The sequence below is a fragment of the Phoca vitulina genome, unplaced genomic scaffold, assembly GCF_004348235.1.
Source record: "Phoca vitulina isolate PV1807 unplaced genomic scaffold, GSC_HSeal_1.0 scaffold23, whole genome shotgun sequence".
Taxonomy (NCBI): Eukaryota; Metazoa; Chordata; class Mammalia; order Carnivora; family Phocidae; genus Phoca; species Phoca vitulina.
In genome coordinates, this window is record NW_022589726.1 from 4036983 (window position 1) to 4059365 (window position 22383).

The 22383-nt window shown below is 33.7% G+C and overlaps 1 protein-coding gene and 1 non-coding gene across 10 annotated transcripts in view; one reads left to right on the forward strand and one right to left on the reverse strand.

The window, feature by feature from the left end:
* The window catches only part of CNOT2 (CCR4-NOT transcription complex subunit 2), a 120820-nt gene that overhangs the window by 60081 nt on the left and 38356 nt on the right, over nt 1-22383 (reverse strand). For 5 of the 9 annotated variants that reach the window (XM_032420422.1, XM_032420419.1, XM_032420421.1 and 2 more), the window contains one exon: nt 14069-14211. The exons of 1 other annotated variant lie outside the window; for it this stretch is intronic. Coding sequence is in view for 5 of the 8 variants with exons in the window: in XM_032420415.1 (XP_032276306.1) it covers nt 14069-14116 (48 nt within the window). In the remaining 3 variants the exon portion in view is untranslated. Of the gene's footprint in view, nt 1-14068; nt 14212-18797; nt 18901-22383 lie in introns of those variants that run through there. 3 more of the 9 variants (XM_032420418.1, XM_032420417.1, XM_032420414.1) reach the window with 3 other exon arrangements.
* Nucleotides 4273-4405, forward strand: LOC116642691. The gene has a single exon (XR_004301377.1). It is a non-coding gene; the product is annotated as a small nucleolar RNA SNORA18 (small nucleolar RNA).

Genomic DNA, 22383 nt, shown 5'->3' on the forward strand with positions numbered 1-22383 from the left:
CTGAAACATATATGAATAAAATTGTTTTATGCCTTTTCCCATTGAAATTAGACAACCACTTCCAAAATACCTAATAGACTGCCAGAAACCTCCAGTGGTTCGAGTGCTATGAGAAGCACCAGATAAGAACTGTGATATTAAAAAAACTTTTTTTCCATTTCCTTAATTTTTTTTTCTCAAGTTAGACTGCCTTTTTTAAAAAGCTGTTTTGAGAGCATTTCAGACTTACGGTTTAATATTAAGAGACAAGACATGTCTCTTTTGTATCACAAAATCCCACTAGAAGAATTATACTACTTAGAGCCACTGGGTTGCACTGTAGTCCATGGGAATATGCACTCCTTGGAGTTAGCCAAACAGTGCACTGCCTGGACAGTCTAATACAGTGCGCCTACTACAAATTAAGCACTAATAAGTACTGAATGTTTACCGAACGATAAATGCTGCTCAAAGCACTGTGTATGTATGTGTATATATGTATGTATACCTGTTACACAGGTACATATACACATATGCACATAAATATAAAACCTCACTTATCACAACAAAGCCTCTATAAGATGATTAATTTTACCTCAAATTGAGGCATGGAAGGGTAGAGTCTAGGCTCTAGATAGATCAAAGATGTTTCCCTATCACAGTTATCATGGAGAATACCCAGCCCTTATGTCTCCAGTAAGATACCAAGGTTTGTTCTCCAGAAAAAAACCCAAGTGGATAGGCTCTAAATCTTCTTACTCAGCCAAAGTGCAGGTGAAGAGTGAGGCATGGACCTGAAAACTGAAGGATGAAGACTTATATTTGTAACTGTAAGTTCAATCCTCCTTTCTTTCCTTAACCAGCTTACAGAATGCTACCAATGAAAATGTAAGAACCCCCCCCCTCTCTCCCTTGAAACTATGTATTTTCTGTGGAAAATTGAAATTGCTCAAGAGAAATTGCTCAAGAGAAATGTACACTATCAAAATGAGGTACTTACCCAACAAAAAGACTAATTTAACTACATGGTAATAAGCTCTGTCCACAAACACTGTCACCATGTTTTAAAAACTTGTTATGTGGAAATAATTTTGTGCGAAAATAGTAAAAATGTGGAAATGTGGAAAAAACTATGTGCAAAAATAGTACCAAGTTCCCATATGCCCCACACTTTCCCCTAGTGGCAACATGTTATATGACCATAGTACAAGTACCAAAACTAAGAAATTAGCTATTAACTAAACAACTTCATATAGATTTCACCAGTTTTTCCACCAATGTCTTCTTTTTTTTATTCCAGGATCCACATTACATTTAGTTTTATGTTTCCGCGGTTTTCTCCAACCTTGGACTTCACCTGTTTTTCCTTGAATTTCACAACACTGATGTCATTAGTTATACTGATGTAACTACACCACAGAATGTCCTGCAATGTGAGTGGGTCTTATGTTTTCTCATGACTAGATAGAGGTTATGTACTTTTAAAGCCACCTCACTGAAGAGGTAGTATGTCCTTCTCAAGTGCATCCTACATGAAGGACATATACAGGAGTGCATATGATGATAATATATCTTATTACAGGTGCTATTAACCTTGATCTTGATTAAGCTAGTACATCCACCAGTTTTCTCAACTATAAATTCCTATTTTCCCATTAAAACAATGAATGTTTTGAAATAAGTTCTTTGAGAATATCCAAATATCTGACCTTAAATTTCTGCCTACTAATTACAGCAGTCATCCATGGATATTGCTTGCAGCATCTACGATGCTCTAATGGTGATGTGCTATTTTCATCCTTCTATACTGTATTTGTTAACTGAAATGCTTCTACAAGGAAACCAATCATCTTTTAAAGATCTCACTCTTAAATATGAAGAGTGTCAAAGACTTTACCTAACTGGTCCAAAGTAATATAGGCAGAAAGTGGAGTATAATATCTCAAAATTGTTACTCTAACAATCACATTCTTTCAGCTTCATTACATTGCCTTTACCCCCCACTAAAGAAGAGTAGGTTTAAAATTTCATATACCTCAAGCAGTCTCTCTTGACATTTCTGGCCCCCAAAAAGAAAGATCTTCAATTTCTTTTTTTTCTTGAAAAAGCATCTTCCTATTTTTTTATTAGCATATGTACTATGGTGTCTTTAATTTACTGAGCCAGGTTAAACATCAAAGAGATGATTTACTATTCTATGCTACAGAACACATATTTTACTAGGAATACTAGTACAATTATTACTTCAGCTGAGAAGATACATGGCTACTGTATTTACAGGTCTATTAGATTCTAGGAAATCTTGAGGAAGGGAATTCAAGGGAAATCATGTAATTATTTGCTTTAGGTTAAAGGGAATCACAGCTATGAAGACTCCATATATGAAATGTAATATATTTGTTGACCTGTACTCTTTTATGTGTCTTTCCAAATGACCTTAAGTGCTGAGAAGGGGTCTAATAATATTTCTGTGTATTACACACCACATAGTGTCTTACACAACAGAAAGTATTCAAGCCTTAACTGAATATTGACACAAAAGCTTGTTCTCTTTATCAGAAATGATTTCTCATCTATCTTCTCAGCCAAAATGTAATTTTAAAAAAATGAAATCTTATGATTTGTACTTCTAACCAAGATGGAGTAGTAGGAACAACCTCCCCTCCTGCCTCACCTGAAACAACTTTAAAAAAAAGACAAAATACATGAAGCAATGGTTTTCAAACTTAGGACATAAGGCAGTTCAAGACAGTAACCCCTGAGAGAGAAAGAATTGATGAGAGCCCTACAAGTGCCCTGGCTTACACACTAGAGGAGTTTCTGGGCTGCAGTGCAGGGAGAGGGAGCCCTGGTAGAACTCAGAAATCTCTGCGAATTGAGGAAGTGTAGCTCAGAACTAGGTAGGCCAAGGCAGCTAGAGTAAAAAGTCTAGAGTACCATACAGAAGAGAGCTGCAAAGAAAAAGAGTTATAGAGATCTGAACAAGGTTCCTCTTGAGTTTTCAGCTAAGTATTGATCCACATATGCACAAAGCAAACTACCAGAGGCTGGCAAAAGAGACAGTGGAAACAATCTCCAGGACTCACACAGGGCAGTTCCCACAAGTCAGAGTATTAAAATATAGTTCACTACGTAGGGTAGTCAGAAGAGTATAGACTCAGTAGTTGGGAAAAACTAGGCCTAGGTTAAAGGCTACTGGGGTTCTGTGTAAAAAACACTTGAAAGAAAAAAAAAGAAGTCTCAAAGGGCTCAAACAGCTTTTAAGTAACTAAATTTTGTCCCCAAGGAAACTCAAGGATATTAACCAAAAAACAAATACATAGCACTGAAAAGGTAAAATTTCCAAGGACTGGCATCCAAACAAAAATTACTAGGCATACAAAGAAGCAGTAAAATAAAACATATAATGGGGAAGAAAAAAACCCAACAATCAACATAAACAAACCAGAAAGGACACAGATGATAGAACAGGCAGTAACACTAAAACAGTTATTATAACTACATTTCGTCTGTAAAAGTTAGAATAACTGCCAAGATAAAGAAAAAATAAGTGAACTTGAAAACAGCAATAAAAACTATCCAAAATAAAACATAGAGGAAAGAAAAGAATTTAAAACATCAGTAAGCTGTGGGACAACCTCAAGTGAATCCCCAAAGAAGAACAGGGATAGAATAAATATTTAAAGAAATAATGGATAAAAAAATTCCCAAATTTGATAGAAACTCTGAGCACAAATTCAAGAGACTCAATAAATCTCAAACACAAGAGTCATGAAGAAAACTATACCAAGATACATCATTATCAAGATGTGTAAAACCAGGGGTGCTTGAGTGGCTCAGCAGGTTAAACGTCTGCCTTCAGCTCAGGTCAAGATCTCAGGGTCTTGGGATCAAGCCCTGCGTAGGGCTCCCTGCTCAGCAGGGAGTCTGCTTCTCTTTCCCCTCTTTGCCCCTCTCTGCCACTCCTGCTCTTGCTCTCAAATAAATAAAATCTTAAAGAAAAAAAAAAAAAAGATGTGTAAAACCGATGATAAAAAAAAATCTTAATAGTAGCCAGAGAGAAAAAGTTACATTATGTAAAGATAAGAATGACAGATTTTTGTCAGAAATTATCTAAGTTGGAAGACAGTAAAGCAAAACCTTTAAAACACTAAAAACAAAAAACCCTGTCAATCTTGAATTCCACACCAAGCAAAAAAACATCTTTCAAAAATGAAGATGAAATAAAGACTTTTTCAGACATATATAAAAGAATTCATCACCATCAGAAATGCAACACAAAAATGTTTTTTAGTTAAGGTCTATCCTGATGGGTCTTTATCCTGTAGACCCACATTCTGGGAAATGATTCATGGAGTAAATATGTGGTTTGCTTTAAGCATATAACTATTTTGTTAGATCTGTAGGAAAGAACTACTTGACAGAGATACTATACAAGATCTAATATTCGTTTTTTTTAATCTTAGGAATTGGTCTATCCCAAAGATTTGTACTATTGTTCTAGGGTGTGAAATAGTTTAGGAGTGAATACAATTGGAACTGACTCATATATATAAGGTGTCTGAAATTAACAACCAGGCAGATCCAGCTACTCTGACCCTAAAAGTGGCCCTAAAATAAACTGCTTGATGAAACTGGGTCCCAAAGATTACAGGTTGGAGATTTTTGAAGTATGTCATCAGTATGTCCATATTCAAGTAGAAATCAAAGAAGCCCAACTAAAAGAACTGTGGACAAATGGACATGACAATTGTGAGTTAAACATAAGTTCTTTTTAAAAGGCCTATATTGAAGATTATGACTCAAACTTTGGGGGAACCAAGGTAATAGGCTGTGCTGTGGAAGGAACCACAAAATGTGAAATTCCTTAAATAAAAATTTAATGACTTTAAATAATTCTGCCTAGATTACACATAATAAAAAACTTAAAAAGCTCTTCAAGTAGAAAAAAAATGACACTATGAAGGGAAGGAAGGGAAAGGAAAGGGAAGTGAAGGAGGCAGGAAAGAAAGGGAGGGGAATAAAAACAGAGGTTAAAGAAGAGAAGAAAAGGAAGGGAAGAGAAGGGATGGAAAAAACGGTCAAATTTTTTCAATTATGGAGATGATAAAAAGCAGAAATAACACTAGTCACCCCCCCCGCAACCCGGAAATTACAACGAACAATAAGAATATATAACAGAAGCAGGAAATGCTTCCCTAAGAAGTGAAATTTCAGCTGAGACCTACAAAAACGATCAAGATACAGGTTTCTGGTACAAAGGTATACTATAAACAAAAAACAAAATGTTCCACTCAAAACCAACTAAAAAATGCTCCATGAAATACTGATTCAGCCAATCAACAAATATCTACTGAGCATATGCCAGGCATTATTCTCAAATTCAGATACAGTGTGAACAAAATATCACTGAAAACTAACTCAGTGATTACATTTTTATTTTTAAATGAATTGTTGAGCCTGGGAGGTTGGAAAGGAGGGAGAGAAGGAAATTCAGCACCCCCAAAGTAAAAGCTGGTGTACAGAGAAGCCACAAGTTTATATGCCCAAAGGGGAATTTGTCTAAGGTAGAAAAGCTGTTAAAAGACCTTCTCATAAACCAGCACCTTTTAAAAGGGTACATCATAATTGTTAATAACCCCTTAGTAAAGAAGGCACTTGAATGTCATGGTTTTGATGTTAGGCAGAAAGAGGTACAGGAAAGCTCTTCTGAGAATCTATAGCCATAAACCAGCCTGAATTCATAATACCTATGTGGGCCGCAACCTAAGCTAACGTTTTATTTTTAATTGGTCCTGGATTGGTAGTCCCTTAGGCATCAGCAAAAGCAAATGCAAATCAACTACCCTTGGGAAAAATATCCTTCCACCTAGTCTTCAACAAATTCCCACAGAGTTCTAAGAAACATAAAATGGTAATTTAACACACACACGGAAACAAGGTACCATAAGGGACAATCAGCAGAAACAAAAGACATGAGAATGATTTGTAGCAACTTCCAATTGTTTGATTTATCACACATTAAACATAAGAATGTATAAAATAATTAAAGAAATAGAAGAGGATATGATGGAATACAGATCTAAAGAAAGAAATAAATAATGTTAATATGTGAATAATAACGGGTAAATATGTAGGTAAAGAAGATAACAGACACCAAGATTAACAAATATGATCTAATGAAGAGAAATACAGCCAATACACCCGCCAATTGGTCAATATGCATTCTGTTCAAGCTAGTAAACAAGCGGTGTCCTACTAATCATATTCTCTAGCTACAGTGGAATTATATGAGAAATCAGCAACAGAAAGATAACTAGAAAAATCTCAAAGGTTTGAAAAATTATAAACACTTAGGATTAAAGAACATCACAATAAACCCTAGGAAGTAAAATAAAGACTGATGAACAAATATAAAATGATGAATATGAAACAAAAAATAAAATGAAAATAACTAAAGCTAAAAATTCCTAGTAAAACTGACAAATCTCTAGCAAGACTGACAAATAAGGAGAAAAGGGACACAGACAACAACCTTAAAAACAAAAAGAGTGCTACAGAGGAAAAAAATATTTCTTTATCCTGATAAAGTATATGTATAAAAAAGATACTGCATCAAATATCATATTTACTGGTGACAACTTAAAGCTTTTAGGACAAGTAACAAAGATTTCTACTATTAACACTTCTATTCGACAATGTATGAGAAGTATTAGTGAGTTCAGAAAAGAAATTCAAGTTGTAAAAATTATAAAGGAAGTATCAAAACTGTAATTTCCAGATGTTTATTTATATGAAAACCCCCAAAGAACTTACAGATAAATTATAAGATTTTAAAAATTTAGCAACATTGATACAATAATCAATTTAAAAAGTTGCCTGTATGTCAATATAACAGTAACACCTATAAAATATAATTTTTAAAATACCATTTACCAAAAAAACAATAAAACTGTATGCATAAATCTGGGTCTATTATTAAAAATATAACAAAACTTTACTGAGAGAAAATACAGAAGACCTGAATATATGAATTCAGGAAAGGAAGACTATCATAAACATATCAATTCTTCCCCCAAATAAAAATGAAGTCAATGAAATTCCACTTATAAACTCAATACTTTTTATATATGTGGTAAATTTGTCATTGAACAAAAGGCCAAGAAAGTCAAGACACTCAGGAAGACTAAGGTAAAAAGAAAGACGGACATGAGGATTTAACACAAGGGTATAGTAATTAAAATTCAGTAATGGAGCAAGTGTAGGCAAACACATCAAAGTAATAGAGATTTTAAAAACAGACCCATGAATATAAAGTAACGTGATTTATAATAGAGCAGTCCTATTAATTAGCTGAGGAAGGCAGAAAAAATCATTACATGACACTAATATAATCATCTATATGCCGAGGAATGGAAATTGGACTCCTAACACTGTATACAAAAATCAATTTCAGATAGATGAAATTTAAATATGAAAGATAAAATAAAAAATCTTTTCAAAGATATAGAATATTTTCACTTACTTGATTTCAATAGAGAAATGTTTCACACAACCTCCATAAATTCTTTAAAAAATTAAAACTTTGACATCAAATGTCAGATCAATATGAACACTGATGAAGGAACTCAAATTAGTAAAAACACTCCTAAAAATATTCCTGAAAGACCTTTTGTGAATTTAATTTTCCTGAATTTTGAGAGTACGGCTTGGTTCAAAAAACTTTTCTAACTTCATAAAGTTCCCTCTTCTGTTGTTTTCATGTAATGTTTAAAAATACAATGACTTGTTTTCTGAAATTATCTGGCTCTGTTCTCCTCTATCATTTTTATCTGGAAGTTCTCTTTCCTCCAACTCCATTGCCTCTATCCTGCTCAATTGTGATTCCATTCCCAGAAACTTCTCAGCAGGGTTTCTGTAGGCCTGATAGGGAGGACTGGTAGGCCCGTCTTGAGAGTTCATAGAGCAAGGCTGCTCAAGCTACTTTAGGCCACAGGTCCTCTACAAAGATCTAATATAGTGGGCAAAATTTCTCCCAGTTTCAAACTGGATAATCACATTTAAGCACTTTCAAATTGGTTGTTCACCACCTTTGAGGTACTTCTATTCTCAGGCCAGACATCCTAATGCTTCTTTCTACTTTCTTATACACTGAAAGTGGTATATGTAGGTTTTTTGGTTAGTTCTCATCTGTTTATATTTGGGGATTCGTGGAGATACCTCATGACCAAGTTTTGTTACAAATGTTTTCATGGGTTGGGTTTTGCTACCTGGTTGTTGTATTTTTATGTGGAAATTCAGAAAGATTTAAAAAACTAAGCTGCCACCACTGATGCAATCATCCCAGAATCTAAGCAGGGCCTAAGAGTACATTTTAAAAAATAACTTTGCTTACGTCTATATTTTTTCTGATTCACAGAAATATCTGCACTAATGTTTTAACTTTGTTTAATGATGAACACATTCGATATTTATGATTGAGGCAAACTACTTAAATGAAAATATTTTTCTGAAAGAGTATTTCACAGTATTTCATGTGTAAAACCTATGGCCTAAATTCCCAAAAGGAGTACCACAGTGAATACAGGAATGCTGCCAGATATTTTAAATCTTGAGGAAACACAGCATTATCTGTCAGATACCATGCTAACTACTACTATAAGTGGCTTAGAACAGACCTTTCAGTTACTTCTTTTGGCCTAGGGGCACTGTGAAAAAGTTAACCAAGACACTAAGCACATCATATACCATGTATCTTGGTGAAACTTGCTTTTTGGAAAAAAATCATCTCATTCGATGATTTCAGAAGATGAGGAAAAGAAGTATCAGAAAATATAATGCAATCAACGAAAGCCTATCCTGTAGTAATGAGCCAACCAATGAGTACCGTGGGAATTCATTTAACTTTATGTTCTTGGTTGGCCAGAGGAAGAAAAAAAGAGGCGCCAAAAATAACAAATAAATGCCAATTTATTAAGAAAATATTGGGCGCCTGGGTGGCTCAGTTGGTTAAGCGACTGCCTTCGGCTCAGGTCATGATCCTGGAGTCCCTGGATCGAGTCCCGCATCGGGCTCCCTGCTCGGCAGGGTGTCTGCTTCTCCCTCTGACCCTACCCCCTCTCATGTGCTCTCTCTCTCTCATTCTCTCTGTCTCAAATAAATAAATAAAATCTTTAAAGAAAAAAAAAAAGAAAAGAAAATATTGAGGTCATGGAGTCAAAAGGACTTCTGTTGTTGATAACGAGATTGTGACATAAGCAGAAGCATCACATTCAAAAGTATAATTGTAAGAGCAACCTCATTGTGTAACTGCAAGTGAACAGTCATCCATTTTGAGTTTTTTCTATCCCCTTGCTTCATCTCTGGCTACAGACAATAGGTTACAGCCATTTGTAGGAGTTTCAAGAGAAGAGAAGAGTAAGTTGTGAGCCAGTTCATTGGTTTCAGACATATTTTTGAACTAATTCCTTCCTCAGCTAACCTCTTCATCTTAACCCAATGCCAAAGAGCAACAATGATGAAAGCCTCCATCTTTCTGCTCTGGGTATCAGATCTACTCTGACAACTCTTGAATTGCTAAGTACCCATTTTTAAAAAATTCTTGTTCATTTTATTAAGTATTCTTTATATTATGTATCTTTAACACCTTTAACCTATTACAGATTCTAAGATGCTTTGATGTTGGTGCTGTTTTCAGTCATACCAGAAGGTAACCATTCATTAATGGTTATAAGCTATTATATTACAACTATGACTCTAAGCTACCATGGTGTAAGATGTATCCGGACAGCAGAAAGACATAAATTTTCAATAAATTGTAACTTAGAATTAAAAAAACTGGCATTTCATTCCTTATTTACATTACATTTTTACTGCAGTACAAAAGATAAAAATGTAATTTGTATATAGTACTGTCTAACTGTCTTGCAAACCGAATGGAAACACATCTACTGATGCATTTGTATGTGTTAAGATAATTAGGCAACTTGTTTTTTAAATGCTTTATATTATGCAAAAATACTTGGGTGAATAGTCAGATAGGTACTGAGTTTTTTAGCAATATCTGGGAAATCGTTCTGGGTGGGCTGGAAATTCATTGTTTTTTTTTTCCTATATGAAATAACGAAATATACAGTACCACTTTCCCCAAAATCACCACACAACACATAAAGGAAAGATGCACCTCTATATACTGAAACACACACATATAACAAAACTACAAAAATAAAAAGAATGAAACACAAAATTCAAGCTAGTGATTACTTCTGGGAAGGAGGCAGAGGAAGAATGATGGCACATGGAAACTTCCCCATTAAGTACAATATGCAAGCTGCAGAAAAATGCATATTTGTTAAAAACAAAGACAACAAATTACATTTGCACCTATATAGTCACTTAAAAAGATCTGAAAAGATACACTAACAGTTACAGTAAACTTTCACATTCTATTTTATATTTCGGTTATTCTTCAAAGCTTTTGCAATGCGCCTCTATAACTTCTGTGATTTAAAAAATTAATAAAAAGGAAATAAAGTATTTAATGGCAGGGGGAAGGAGGAGGAAATGGCAATACAATCACTGCCATAGTAATGTGACATGTTATATTCCACAAAGTTAATGCAGCATTTTAGACTGTGAGGTATTTCTTCAGGAACATATGGACTGGGATGCATTAGATCCACATAGGTAACACTGAACCAACATGACATGATCAATGACCTCATATTATAAAAAGTTCCATTTGGAATAACATCTAAAAATCTTGGAAGTATCAGTAGTATGTTACCCAGCACACACTACACTTCTTCCTTTCACTAATTTCCTTATTTTAATTTTATTGAAACAACATGCATTAAACACCTATTATACACCCAAAATCATGGTAGGTATTGGCAGTACTAAAATAAAAAAGACATGGCTCCAGTTTTCAAGAAGCTTATAACCTACAGTAACACTGCAATGACAGAAAGTTCTACATCTGCATTGTCTGATATGGTAGCCATTAACAGCAGGCAGCTGTTAGGCATGTGAAATATGGCTAATGCAACTGAGAAACTAAGTTTTTAAATTTTAAGTTAAATGAATTTAAATTTAAATAGCCACTATGGCTAGTGCATACAGTATTAGACAGCACAGGTCTACAGAAAGACAAGGACAAATAAACAGATAACTACAATGTATTATAATCAGCACTAAACTAGAAGTAGTACAAAGGCGATGAGAGCAAGGAAAAGGAGCACTGAACTCATCAGAGAAGGATTTCTGGGAGTACTGATACCTAATTCTTGAATCATGTAAACAAAGTTGAGGCATTACATGAAGAGGAACTAAAACAAAGGCTTAAAAGTGTAAAAGTGTATGGGAGGGGGATTAAAATCAGCTTTATATTCCTAATTGAAAAAAATTCATACTAGGGAGTCAGAGGAGAAACACTGGAACTTGTGGAAATACTGTATAGGTTTAGGAGCTTGATTTTATTATATAAAAGAGGGAAAGCCACTGATGAGTTAAATTAGTAATTAACGTAATTAACATGGTTAGATCTGTACATACTTATAGCTGAAGTAAATTAGTGTAAATTAAAGGAAGATAAGAAAATACTAGCAAAAAACATTCCCTGGAAAAAGCTTGACAATCCTTCCAAAAAAAGAATGAGCTATGAATCACTTAAATAATTAAATTCTCAGCTGACCTAATATAGCAGTCTAAGCAAATAAAACTCAACTACTCTATTCAAACTCCAAAAACTTAACTGGGCCTAAATTTATAGAAAGAAATGAAACAAAGTAAATACCAGTATAAAAATCAATACTTCAACCAACACCCATTTGGAAAGTCAGAAGTTTTTAGCACAAAGGTGAGGGAATGCATATTCTTAAACTAAGTTCCTAAGGCTTCAATCAGGTCTATAAGGAAATGAAAATTAGAGAAATATTATCCTTCTTGTTAAACTCTGGAATATTAGCCTATTATTAGGATGTCTAAATATCACTGTAAGACATCAAGTACCCTTCAAAAACATAAGCCCTCAAAGCTAAATTGAGTGCAAACATCGGTACAAAGAAATCCTACTTTACCCATGAAAAACAACAAAATTCCTCAAAATGGAATTTTTAAAAATCTAAACCCTTTCATCTCAGCATATACAAACTTTTAGTGCTACCCATGAAAATACAAGTGATTTATTTAATATTCCTTTGAATTTCCCATATGCTTTTAATATATGCATCAACATCAGATGGGAAATTATATTTCTATACATGTACTTTTCAGGAGATGTTTCAAAAATAAAATAATTTTACAATGGAAATTTAAACAGTTGTTTCCAAGGATATTTCAACATGCATTAAGTATCACTAAGTAACAACAAAAGAAAAAGGGGAAAATATTTTCAGCCAGAAAAACACTAACCAAGAATTTTTTCAGGTAAGTTAAAGAACCTGGATTAGTTATAAATAATATAACTGGAACAACAGAGTATTTTTAGAGTAGAATGAGCAGGAATTAGGAAATCTCTTCATGTGTAAAATATAATTTCATTTTATTATTTTCTTAAATATAAATTTTGGAATTCTGTATTAAGATGATTCCATGAAGTAAATTAACCACACTGTGTAATCATACAAAAAGTTCTATACTTACACTTTACAAACTTGATTATGAGTACTGAAAAGCCACATAGCCTAGAATCACAATATTCTTAAAATAAATATTATTTAATTAAATAAATAATTTTTAAAACCTATCAAAAGATGCAACAGCCCAAGCAGTGTGACCAATTAAAATCTTATGAGTCAAGGTAGTTGGAAGTGGTTGTGAGGAAGGAAGAGCTATAGCAAGTATGAAAATTAGCAAAGGCCATGTTGGTCAAGTCTATGAGAACTCTGAATAGAAAGATTACAGGGAGAACTGATTCTGCATAGCCACAGCTGTGGCTTATTAAAATCATAACACTGGCAAGAAACTTCAGACATGAAGTTAAGTGAAAGGAAGGATAATTTGACACTATTTTTATTAGGCACAGTGCCCAAACCAGAACCTAAATCTCATAATCAAAGGCTCTTTGCTATTAACACCATGAAAACCCATTCACAACTTTTTCCACTATTTACCTTTACAATTTGAGGGAAGAAAAGATTAACCAGGCTAAAATAAGTAATTAGCAGATAAATGGTTAGGAATCTGTTATTCCTAGCTGTTATCACACTAGTTGCCTTCAATAGTCTAGAGGGAATGAAACTAGTAGGTGACAGGGTCTGAGGGAAGTTGAGTATGTATCCGTGCAGAAAGCCTAAAGCTTATTCCTACTTGAGCTTTGAACTATTCTGTATTCTGAATCGCTGTGTAATTTGGTGATAAGTTATTATCAAATAAAGGAGATTCTCTTTGAAAAAATTAAATTTAAAAAATGTTTTTTAAATCACTGCTTCATACCACTATCTTTCACCTTCTTTTAAAACCTAAGAAAGAAAGAGGAGTGTTACACTTCAACCATCCTTTCAGCATCCTTACATGCTACATAGGGAATGGATATTATTAACCAACTTAATAAATGACAAAACAAGAATCTAGCATTATAAGGCTAGCAAGCTAATGAGAAATTCAATAGAATTTGGGTCTCTCAGCGCCCTGGGATTTGCACTTCTATTTCTTTTATATTCTAACCAATTGTATCTACATTTCTGTGATGCCCTATTACCCTGAATATAGCCTAAGAGTTCAGGTTTAGTCTTCCAGATAATTCATATAAAAGTAATCAGCACTTTGTTTTACCGTATACTAGCTTGGAACCCAGCATGGAGTCATAAATTGTGTATCAGATAATCTAAGTTTTGACATATACATGAAGCACCAGAAAAATGTTTTGACATTAAAAGAATATACATTTATCGTAGCATGATTTATTTTGAAAAATGTTCCCAACTATTTCAACTGTCAAAGCCAACACATGTATTTTAAATTATAAGCCAAATTTTTCAAATTGAAGTGTATCTAATCTGCTGGTGTCTGTTAAATAGAACACATTAAACAGTTCAATGCAGCTATATGAACAACAGAGAAAAAGGAAAAAAAAAAAAACTGATCTTACCTGGTAGTTTCTTTTCTCAGATAATGTATGTCCATCAGTCCTCACCATAGAGTCGTGTCCTTTCCTCACAGTACTGGAGGCAATCAAATACAACTGTCACTCAAGGGTCGTGTCACAGGAAGGACCGCCCACCAGTTCTCCCTCTAGAGTGGAATTATCCAAAAGCCGTCAAAATTACTAACATGTAAATATATGAACAGTAGCAAAAATATCCAATATGATACATAGAAAACAAAAACAAAAAGTAATTTTTATATATCATAACTGATCTTCCTCTTAACCATCTAAGGAGGGCTACAGTGGCAGATACTTTGAGAAATTATTAAATATAAAAAACTCTTCCCCCTCCTACTTCTACTCTCCCCCATTAAAACTGTCCACCAGACCTCACACACTAGGAAGACACTTCACGGTGAATAAAAAAATGGACAGAAAAATTCAGCCCTCAACGGACGTATTTTTTGTTTTAAATATTCTCCTCTTAGTCTCAGAAATATCCAATTAATTTAGATTCAGTCATGTAATTTCAAATCATTCTCCTCCAAGTGCTTGTTTATACAGCTGTTATTCATTCAGTTTATGAGGTTTATTCCTATGCCATAAGACTGGAATACATCATATATTCTCAGGATGGTAAGTAGATGTGAACTTAATTCAATTTTCTATTAAAATTTACTCCAAGGAAGAGGAGCAACACATGCCTTCTGGATGCCTTTGTCCTTCAATCTGCCAATTTTGTACATGCTCTAATAGAATTTATTTTTTCACATTAAAGCAGAAAAATAATGGAGCTCATTTCTTAACCTGGACAGATAAATAAATCCAAAATGATGAGGCACTGTGCACTTCAGGTACAAAAAAAAAAAATCACTGAAGCAGAGGTGATAGTCCCTAGAGATGCTAATTCATAAATATAAACTGAAAACAAAAGACCAAAAATGGTATCTACAAGGAATTTGTAAACACTCTTTTCAAGACCAATGTCCCTCATCTAAGTTTTAGTAGAATGTTTACCCTAGTGAAGTAGTAAGTATTATTCAACTAATAATAGTTGCTAATCACTAGAAATTATATTCAAATTTACAGCAATTATTTAACATCATGCGAAATTTACTCTGGGAGAGGATAATAAAAACCTCTAATTTAAATTCATAATAAGTATGTATCTATTTTATTAAAACCAACCAACACACACACACATACACATGGACTACCTCTAAATGTTTTCAAGGAAAATAAATCATTGAAAATTAATATTATTACATTTAAATTTTAAAAAGAATCCACATAATGAAAACCTGTACTGAAAACCTATATTCCATCTCTGGTTTTATATTTGATCACAAACACAAATTTAGTGGGTGCTATATTTTTACTTAATTTTGACCATCTTACAGTGTATGTTTGGCTGAAATACTTTAAGATGCCTGGCTCTAAGCCAAAAATGTTAATTATTCATTACCAATTTATATGTACCACTGATATTAAGTATGTCTCTCTCAAAAATAACAGAGAAAGACTTTTTAAATCATAAGTATACTTAGTGCCATAAATGTAAGCTTTATCATCTCTCAAGGAATTAGGTTATTCATAAAATAAAATTATCAAGTGAACTGATGTCCAAGAATAGTTAAGTGACACACATTCAGCTCCAACTTAAATTTTAATGACTGTTACAAAATGAGAGCAAAACTATTTTATTATGCATCCCATAAAAAACATTAGCCCCATTTTAATGTTAATGTTTTATAAAATTAATAATTTAAAACACCACTTGCCTTAACTATTAATCTACTCATGGAAACTCTGAATTCAGTGGATAATAATGTAGAGTTTCAGTTTTTTCTTATAGAGTAAAAATGTTTCCCTTATTAAATTAGTTATGCTTAAATTAAAATGCATGCTTTACCTTCACATTATGCTAGTTTCATCAAAAGATGTTAGAAATCTAAAATCAGGCAAGGTAATTTTCAATGTAATTTAATGTATGTTAGCATAAACTATATAGGTTATAAAAAGACAATTAGGACTTTATATGCTAAATAATACCTTAATTAAAAGTAAAAGTTATTATTTAATCTGTAAGCTTACCAGCTAAAAGAAAAGTATTAACTTTGGAACACTATGAATTTTAGTACAAAGGAAAAACTTGTTTTTGTTCATTTGTTTCTCCCTCTTGGGATAACTTCAAGTATTTCATGGCTTAGGGTTTCAGTCAGCAGCCACTATATGCTCTAAGGATTAGATGAATCAATATTCTATATTGATCAATAACTAAGACTCATCATCTCCTTTTGATAAACAAAGGGAAAAATGAATGAAGGTACTTTGTTTTCTTCTAGGTAACATAAACAGCTAACATTTGTCACCATTATCTTGTATTAAATAAAAATGTTCAGTAATAGATGGCGTTGATACTCACTAGGAATAAAAGGATGCACAATAGATGAAAGAGAATGTAAGTATATATGTAAGAGTATGTGAAAAGGAACAAGTATGAGAAAACATGCCCTCTAGCTGCCTACATTCACTGAACTTTATACATTGGTTTTCCTACAAAGTCCTAAATATTCAAAAGTCAGAAAAGACAAGTATTTATAAAACTACAGTGAAATTTTCTATAAAGCAGACGCCTTCCAAGATGGAAAAACAGAGACTATATTTATCCTCCTGTGTTAAGTAACTAGAAAATTAAATAAAATATATAAAACAGTGATTTTCAGACAACGGATATCATCTCAGGATCTGTGTCCTGAGACAGAACAGAAAAAAGAACAAATGAAGTAATAAACCCTACTGCTTGTGGAAGTATGAGGCTAAAACACAGGAGGGAGAAGGCAGAACCCAATCAAAGCCTAATGGTTTCAATGAGTTAAAGGAAAAGAATCCAGAGCTAGGGGAGACACCAAGATAGCTAGAATTTGCAGAGCAAATGAAGAGAAGGAAGCTGCAGAGAAAGAGCTTTAAAGATCTGAAGACAACCAGATTGCCCTCAAGGTTTTAGCTGAGTAATTACCTGCGTACACATGTGAAAAAACTATTGAGTCTGGAGAAAAAGCCTCTGAAAAAGTAGTCAGAATTCATGTTCCCATCAACTGGAGTAGGACAGTTTTAAGACATGAAGTACTGAATAGAGTTCAGAAGCTAATAAATGCATGAACAATGAAACCAAATAAGCTTTAGACTAAGGATGCTCTGGACCAGCAGTAACAAAGTTAAAACAAGCCTCAAGAGGATGAAGCTACTTCTCTCTCTTTTTTTTTTTTAAGATTTATTTATCTGAGATAGAGGGAGAGAGTGAGCACAAGGGGGGGGGGGGGGGGCAGAAGAAGAGGGAGAAACAGACTCCCCGCTGAGCAGAGAACCTGATGCAGGACTCGATCCCAGGACCCTGGGATCATGACCTGAGCTGAAGGCAGACGCTTAACTGAGCCACCCAGGTGCCCCGGATGAAGCAACTTCTAAGTGCCATAACTGTAACCCAAAACAAAAGCCAACAATACTTAAAATAATACAACACCCTCCCAGCATTAAATAATATAAAATTAAATGTCTGGCATCCAATCAAAAATTACTAGTCATGATAGAAGCAGGAAATACACCCCTAAACAAGGTGAATTATAATAAGCGGAAAGACCAGCAATGATACAGGCGATAGAATTAGTAGACAAAGAGATTAAAACAGATACTGTAAATATATCCCATACATTCAAGAAGATAAAGAAAACTATGAATATGGTAACAGAAATGCAAGGGCATGGAAAAGACCTAAGTTAGCAACACAGAGGAATTTATGGTGACCGAAAGTTCTGTATCTTGCTTGTGGTGGTGGTTATAGGACTCTACATGTTTGCTAAAATACCACCAGAATGATAAAGACATACCAAAAAAAGTAAGAGCTTGCAAAAAGTGGTGAAATCTAAGTTTGACTTGTAATCTAGTTATACTGTGTCAATTTCTGGTTTCGATAATGCACTATATAGTTATGTAAGATGACATCATTGGAGGAAGATAGGTGATGGGCATATGGAACTTCTCTGTGCTATTTTTGCATCTTCTTATGAGTTTATAATTACTTGAAAGTTAAAAAGATTTTTTTAAAAGGCTCAAACTGATCTTCTAGAAATAAAAATTCAATATCTGTAATTAAACATGCACTGGATAAGATTAACAGCAGTCTTTTCTAAACTTTAAAGAAAAGTTTAATGAACTGAAAACACAGCTAGCAATAAAAAAAAAAAAAAATCCAAAATTAAACACAGTGAGAATAAAAGGAACTGTGGGACAATGAAATGAGGGACAATAGCAAGTGAGACAGTGAACTACTGGGCAATATTAAGTAGCCTAATATTAACGTAACTAGTGCCCCAGAACGAAAGAGCAGGAAGGATAGAAAACAATGGCCATATTTTTCCTAAATCTGATGAAAACTATACTCATAAAGAACTTCAACAACCTCCAGAGAGAACACCACCACCAAAACCCTCATAATTTTAAAGTCAAGTTGCTGAAAAACAGTTAAAGAGAAGTCTTAAAGCAGACAGAAGAGAGAAAGAAAGTATATACACAGAGAAAAACAACACAGAAATGACAGCAGACTTCTCATCAGAAACAACGCAAAGCAGGGGAGAGTGGATCAACATTTTTAAACTACAGAAAGAAAAATATCTATCAACTAAGAATTCTAAATCCAGGGGTGTCTAGGTGGCTCAGTAGGTTAAGCATCTACCTTCAGCCTTCATCTGCCTTAACCATCCTGGGATCCCAAGGTCCTGGGATCGAGCCGCGTGTCGGGATCCCTGCTCAGCAGGGAATCTGCTTCTCCCCCTGGCTTGTGCTCTCTCTCAAATTAACAGACTCTTTAAAAAAAAAAAAAAAAAAGAATTCTAAATCCAGCTAAAATACTTTAAAAAATGAAGACAAATACAGCCACTTTGGAAGGGTTTGGCAGTTTCTTATAAAGTTAAACATAAGACTTACCACACAACCCAGCAACTGTGCCCCTGGATATTTACCAAACTGAACTAAAAACTTAACGTTCATATGAAAACCTGTTCATGAATGTTTGTACCAATGGAGATGTCCTTTCAACAGATGAACAAAATGGTATATCTATACAATAAAATTCCACTCAACAATAAAAAAGAACAAGCTATTAATTCATGCAACACAAATTTTAAATGTATTTTGCTAAAAAAAAGGCTGTATATTACTTTTTCAATTCATATGACATTCTGGAAAGGCAAAACTACAGGGACAGAAAATGTATCAGTGGTTGGCAGCAGATTGGAAAGGGGTGGGAGAAGCGACTGACTACAAAGGCAGACACACAGGGAAACTTCTAAATAGAAGGAACTATTCCATATAGTACTGACGTGGTAGATAGTTAACGCTATCCAAGTGTTAAAATCCACAGAACTTCACAACATAAAGAATGAACTTGAATGTGTGCAAATTTTAAAAATCAACCAGGAGGTTAGAAATGCAGACCTCAAAAAAGATTAATGGTATCATAAATATATGATACAGCCACACTGAAGGGTACGGTATGGGAAATGTGTTAACCTAAGTAACTTTAGAGAATGATGTTTTGACCACTAACTGTAAGAGGGAAAAAGAAAACTCTACATAGTGTATTCTAGTTGGTAAAGTGATTCATCATACAGTTAATAATTTTGAAACTGCTATGCATGTACACTGGAGATAAACAGGAAGTAAAATAGTGGTTGGTGGGAACCAGATTTCTCACTATCAGAATAAACTATGCAGCACTGGATTAGAGTCAGAAACATCTCTATTGGTATCAGTCTGTTCTCAATTATAAAACACTTTAAATAAAGTAATTGTTCAGAACATTACAGAATAGATCATCTCGCTGGTATATGTCACTTGAAAATAGATTAAAAACTGATAAAATGCTAGGTGATTAACAAGTATGTCAAAATTATATTTTAAAAGATAAGCTTGATAAAAGGGTTTTTAAAAGATTTTTTAACAATGTAAACAAAACTTATTTTTTTAAAAGGCTCCAAATTTTATTGAATATTTGCAACTAAGTTATTTATGTCTAATCTTTTTAACAGACTGGTCATAGAATTAAATGTCAGGAATGCACAATACTCTGTGTAACACATGTATCACTAATGTCTACTCATGTGCAAAAATTTCTCTCAAACTCAAGATACTTTTAGAATAAATTATTGAATACACCAGTATAAATGGAAAAGGATAAAAATTTTACACCTCCCTTCTCTGTGCTCTAAACCCTTAAAATAGATTTAGTCATGCTATCAGCTTAAAATCTGACAAGAAAATATAAATCAAATCTTAATATGAGAAAAAAAACAAACAAGTAGGCTATTCATTCTAGGTGTTTCCCTAAATCAGAGCCCAATAAAAATAAAGCATGTAATATCTAGAATAAATGATAACTGAACCCCAATTTTTCTTTCTGAAAAAAATTTCTCAAAACAAGAAATCAGTGATCATGAGTAAAATCCCTAGAATATACTTGAAGACTGAAAATAGTTATTAGCTTTATTCTCTGTGTTCCATTAAATTTTAGATGTGACATCATCACATAAAAATGTGTACCTTGAATGGAGCAAGAAACAGAAAATCTGAATTCTAGGATTAGCTTATCAATTTCTCCTCTCTGGCTGCAGTTTCCTAAGGAGTTCGGGAACTGTATCTAAAACATCTGTAACTTGGCAGTCTTAACCAACTCAACTTTTAAACTACAATGTGAATTTGGTCAGGTTAAGACGGTTGAACCAGTTGGACAGGCTTTATTATTTTTTTTTAAAGGGGACACTATATTCCAAGTTGACAATTAAAACAGACTACCAGATGGGACCAATTTCACTGGAGTTCAATAAAAGCTGAAGTAAGCGCACTTAGCCATTATCTTGAAAATATTAGGGTTTCTCAAATTCCAGAATTACGTAAAGAAACTTCTTGTAAATAGGAAGACTGTAGTTATGTTATGAATTTATTTTCTGAACTAATTTTTGGTTCACTCACATGGATAAATGTTTTTAATATTCTGAGTTGATGATTTGTGGTACATACAAGAAACGTGGACAGATGAAACAGAAATAAGTAAAACTCAAGAATTGCAGTTTCATACCAAACTAAGTCTGGGAAAATTGCCACATTAAAAATAGTTTATCTGAATGTTTTAATAATACAGGTTTCATGGGTTTATAATTATCACGTAAAATGAAAAGTTGCCTATATTTACAAAGAAAAATAAAAGTAAACTGACAGTATTCTCTTGAAATCAATTTACTCTCTGGTTGTCATAATTTCATATTTTGTAACTTAATTTGGTGTGTCTTCTATTTTCTGTAGTGGTAGCCTTCCTGATGCACTACTTCTAAAATTCTGTGTAGGAGGACACCTGGGTGGCTCAGATGGTTAAGCGTCTGCCTTCGGCTCAGGTCACGATCCCAGCGTCCTAGGATCGAGTCCCGCATCGGGCTCCCTGCTAGGCGGGGAGCCTGCTTCTCCCTCTGCCGCTGCCTCTCTCTATCTCTCTCTCTGACTCTCATGAATAAAAAAAATACATAAATAAAATAAAATAAAATAAAATTCTGTGTAGGTCTCTTACATATATGCCAAGGAGGATTCTGGCCACCAGATACATAGAATTTACTATGAGTAGAAAAATCAGTAAATCATCTAAAACATCCAGCATCTCAAAACAGAAATTTTCTACTACCAAGTCTTAAAAGTCCCAAATAAAATGAAATACAATAAAGACAGTCCCATTGAATTTAAATGACAAAAGTTCTTAATTTTTGAACCACAAGCTTGGGAATCAAAAGCTCCCAATTTATTTTAGGCTTAAATGAAATTAAAGTTCAAACTTAAGACAATCAAGGGCCTTCTAATCTTCCTGCTACCTGAAAACTTACATATGTTTACACAAGTTGTTTAACCTCTGAGTGATTTCATTTCTTCACAGGAAGATAAGATCTACACAATCTAGCTCATGACTATGATCAAATTTGTAAACCAGATTTATGATACATAAAACTTCATTTAAGTAACTGCTGTTTGAATTAACTGACCAATCAAATGTGTAAATGGCCAAATTATTAGTACTTACTAATTTTCTGCCAGTTTAGAGCTAAAGAAAGTATTAAAATTAATGAATGTTTTAAATCTTTCATTACAATTAGCTAAAAATCCACAAAGGTTTCCAAGGATTGAAGTAGCTATTGCCAAAGCAGTGCCTTTAAAATAAGACCCAAGTCATATCAGCTTCACAATCTACTGTGTTGAATTAACAGAACTATAGTGGTGTCCAT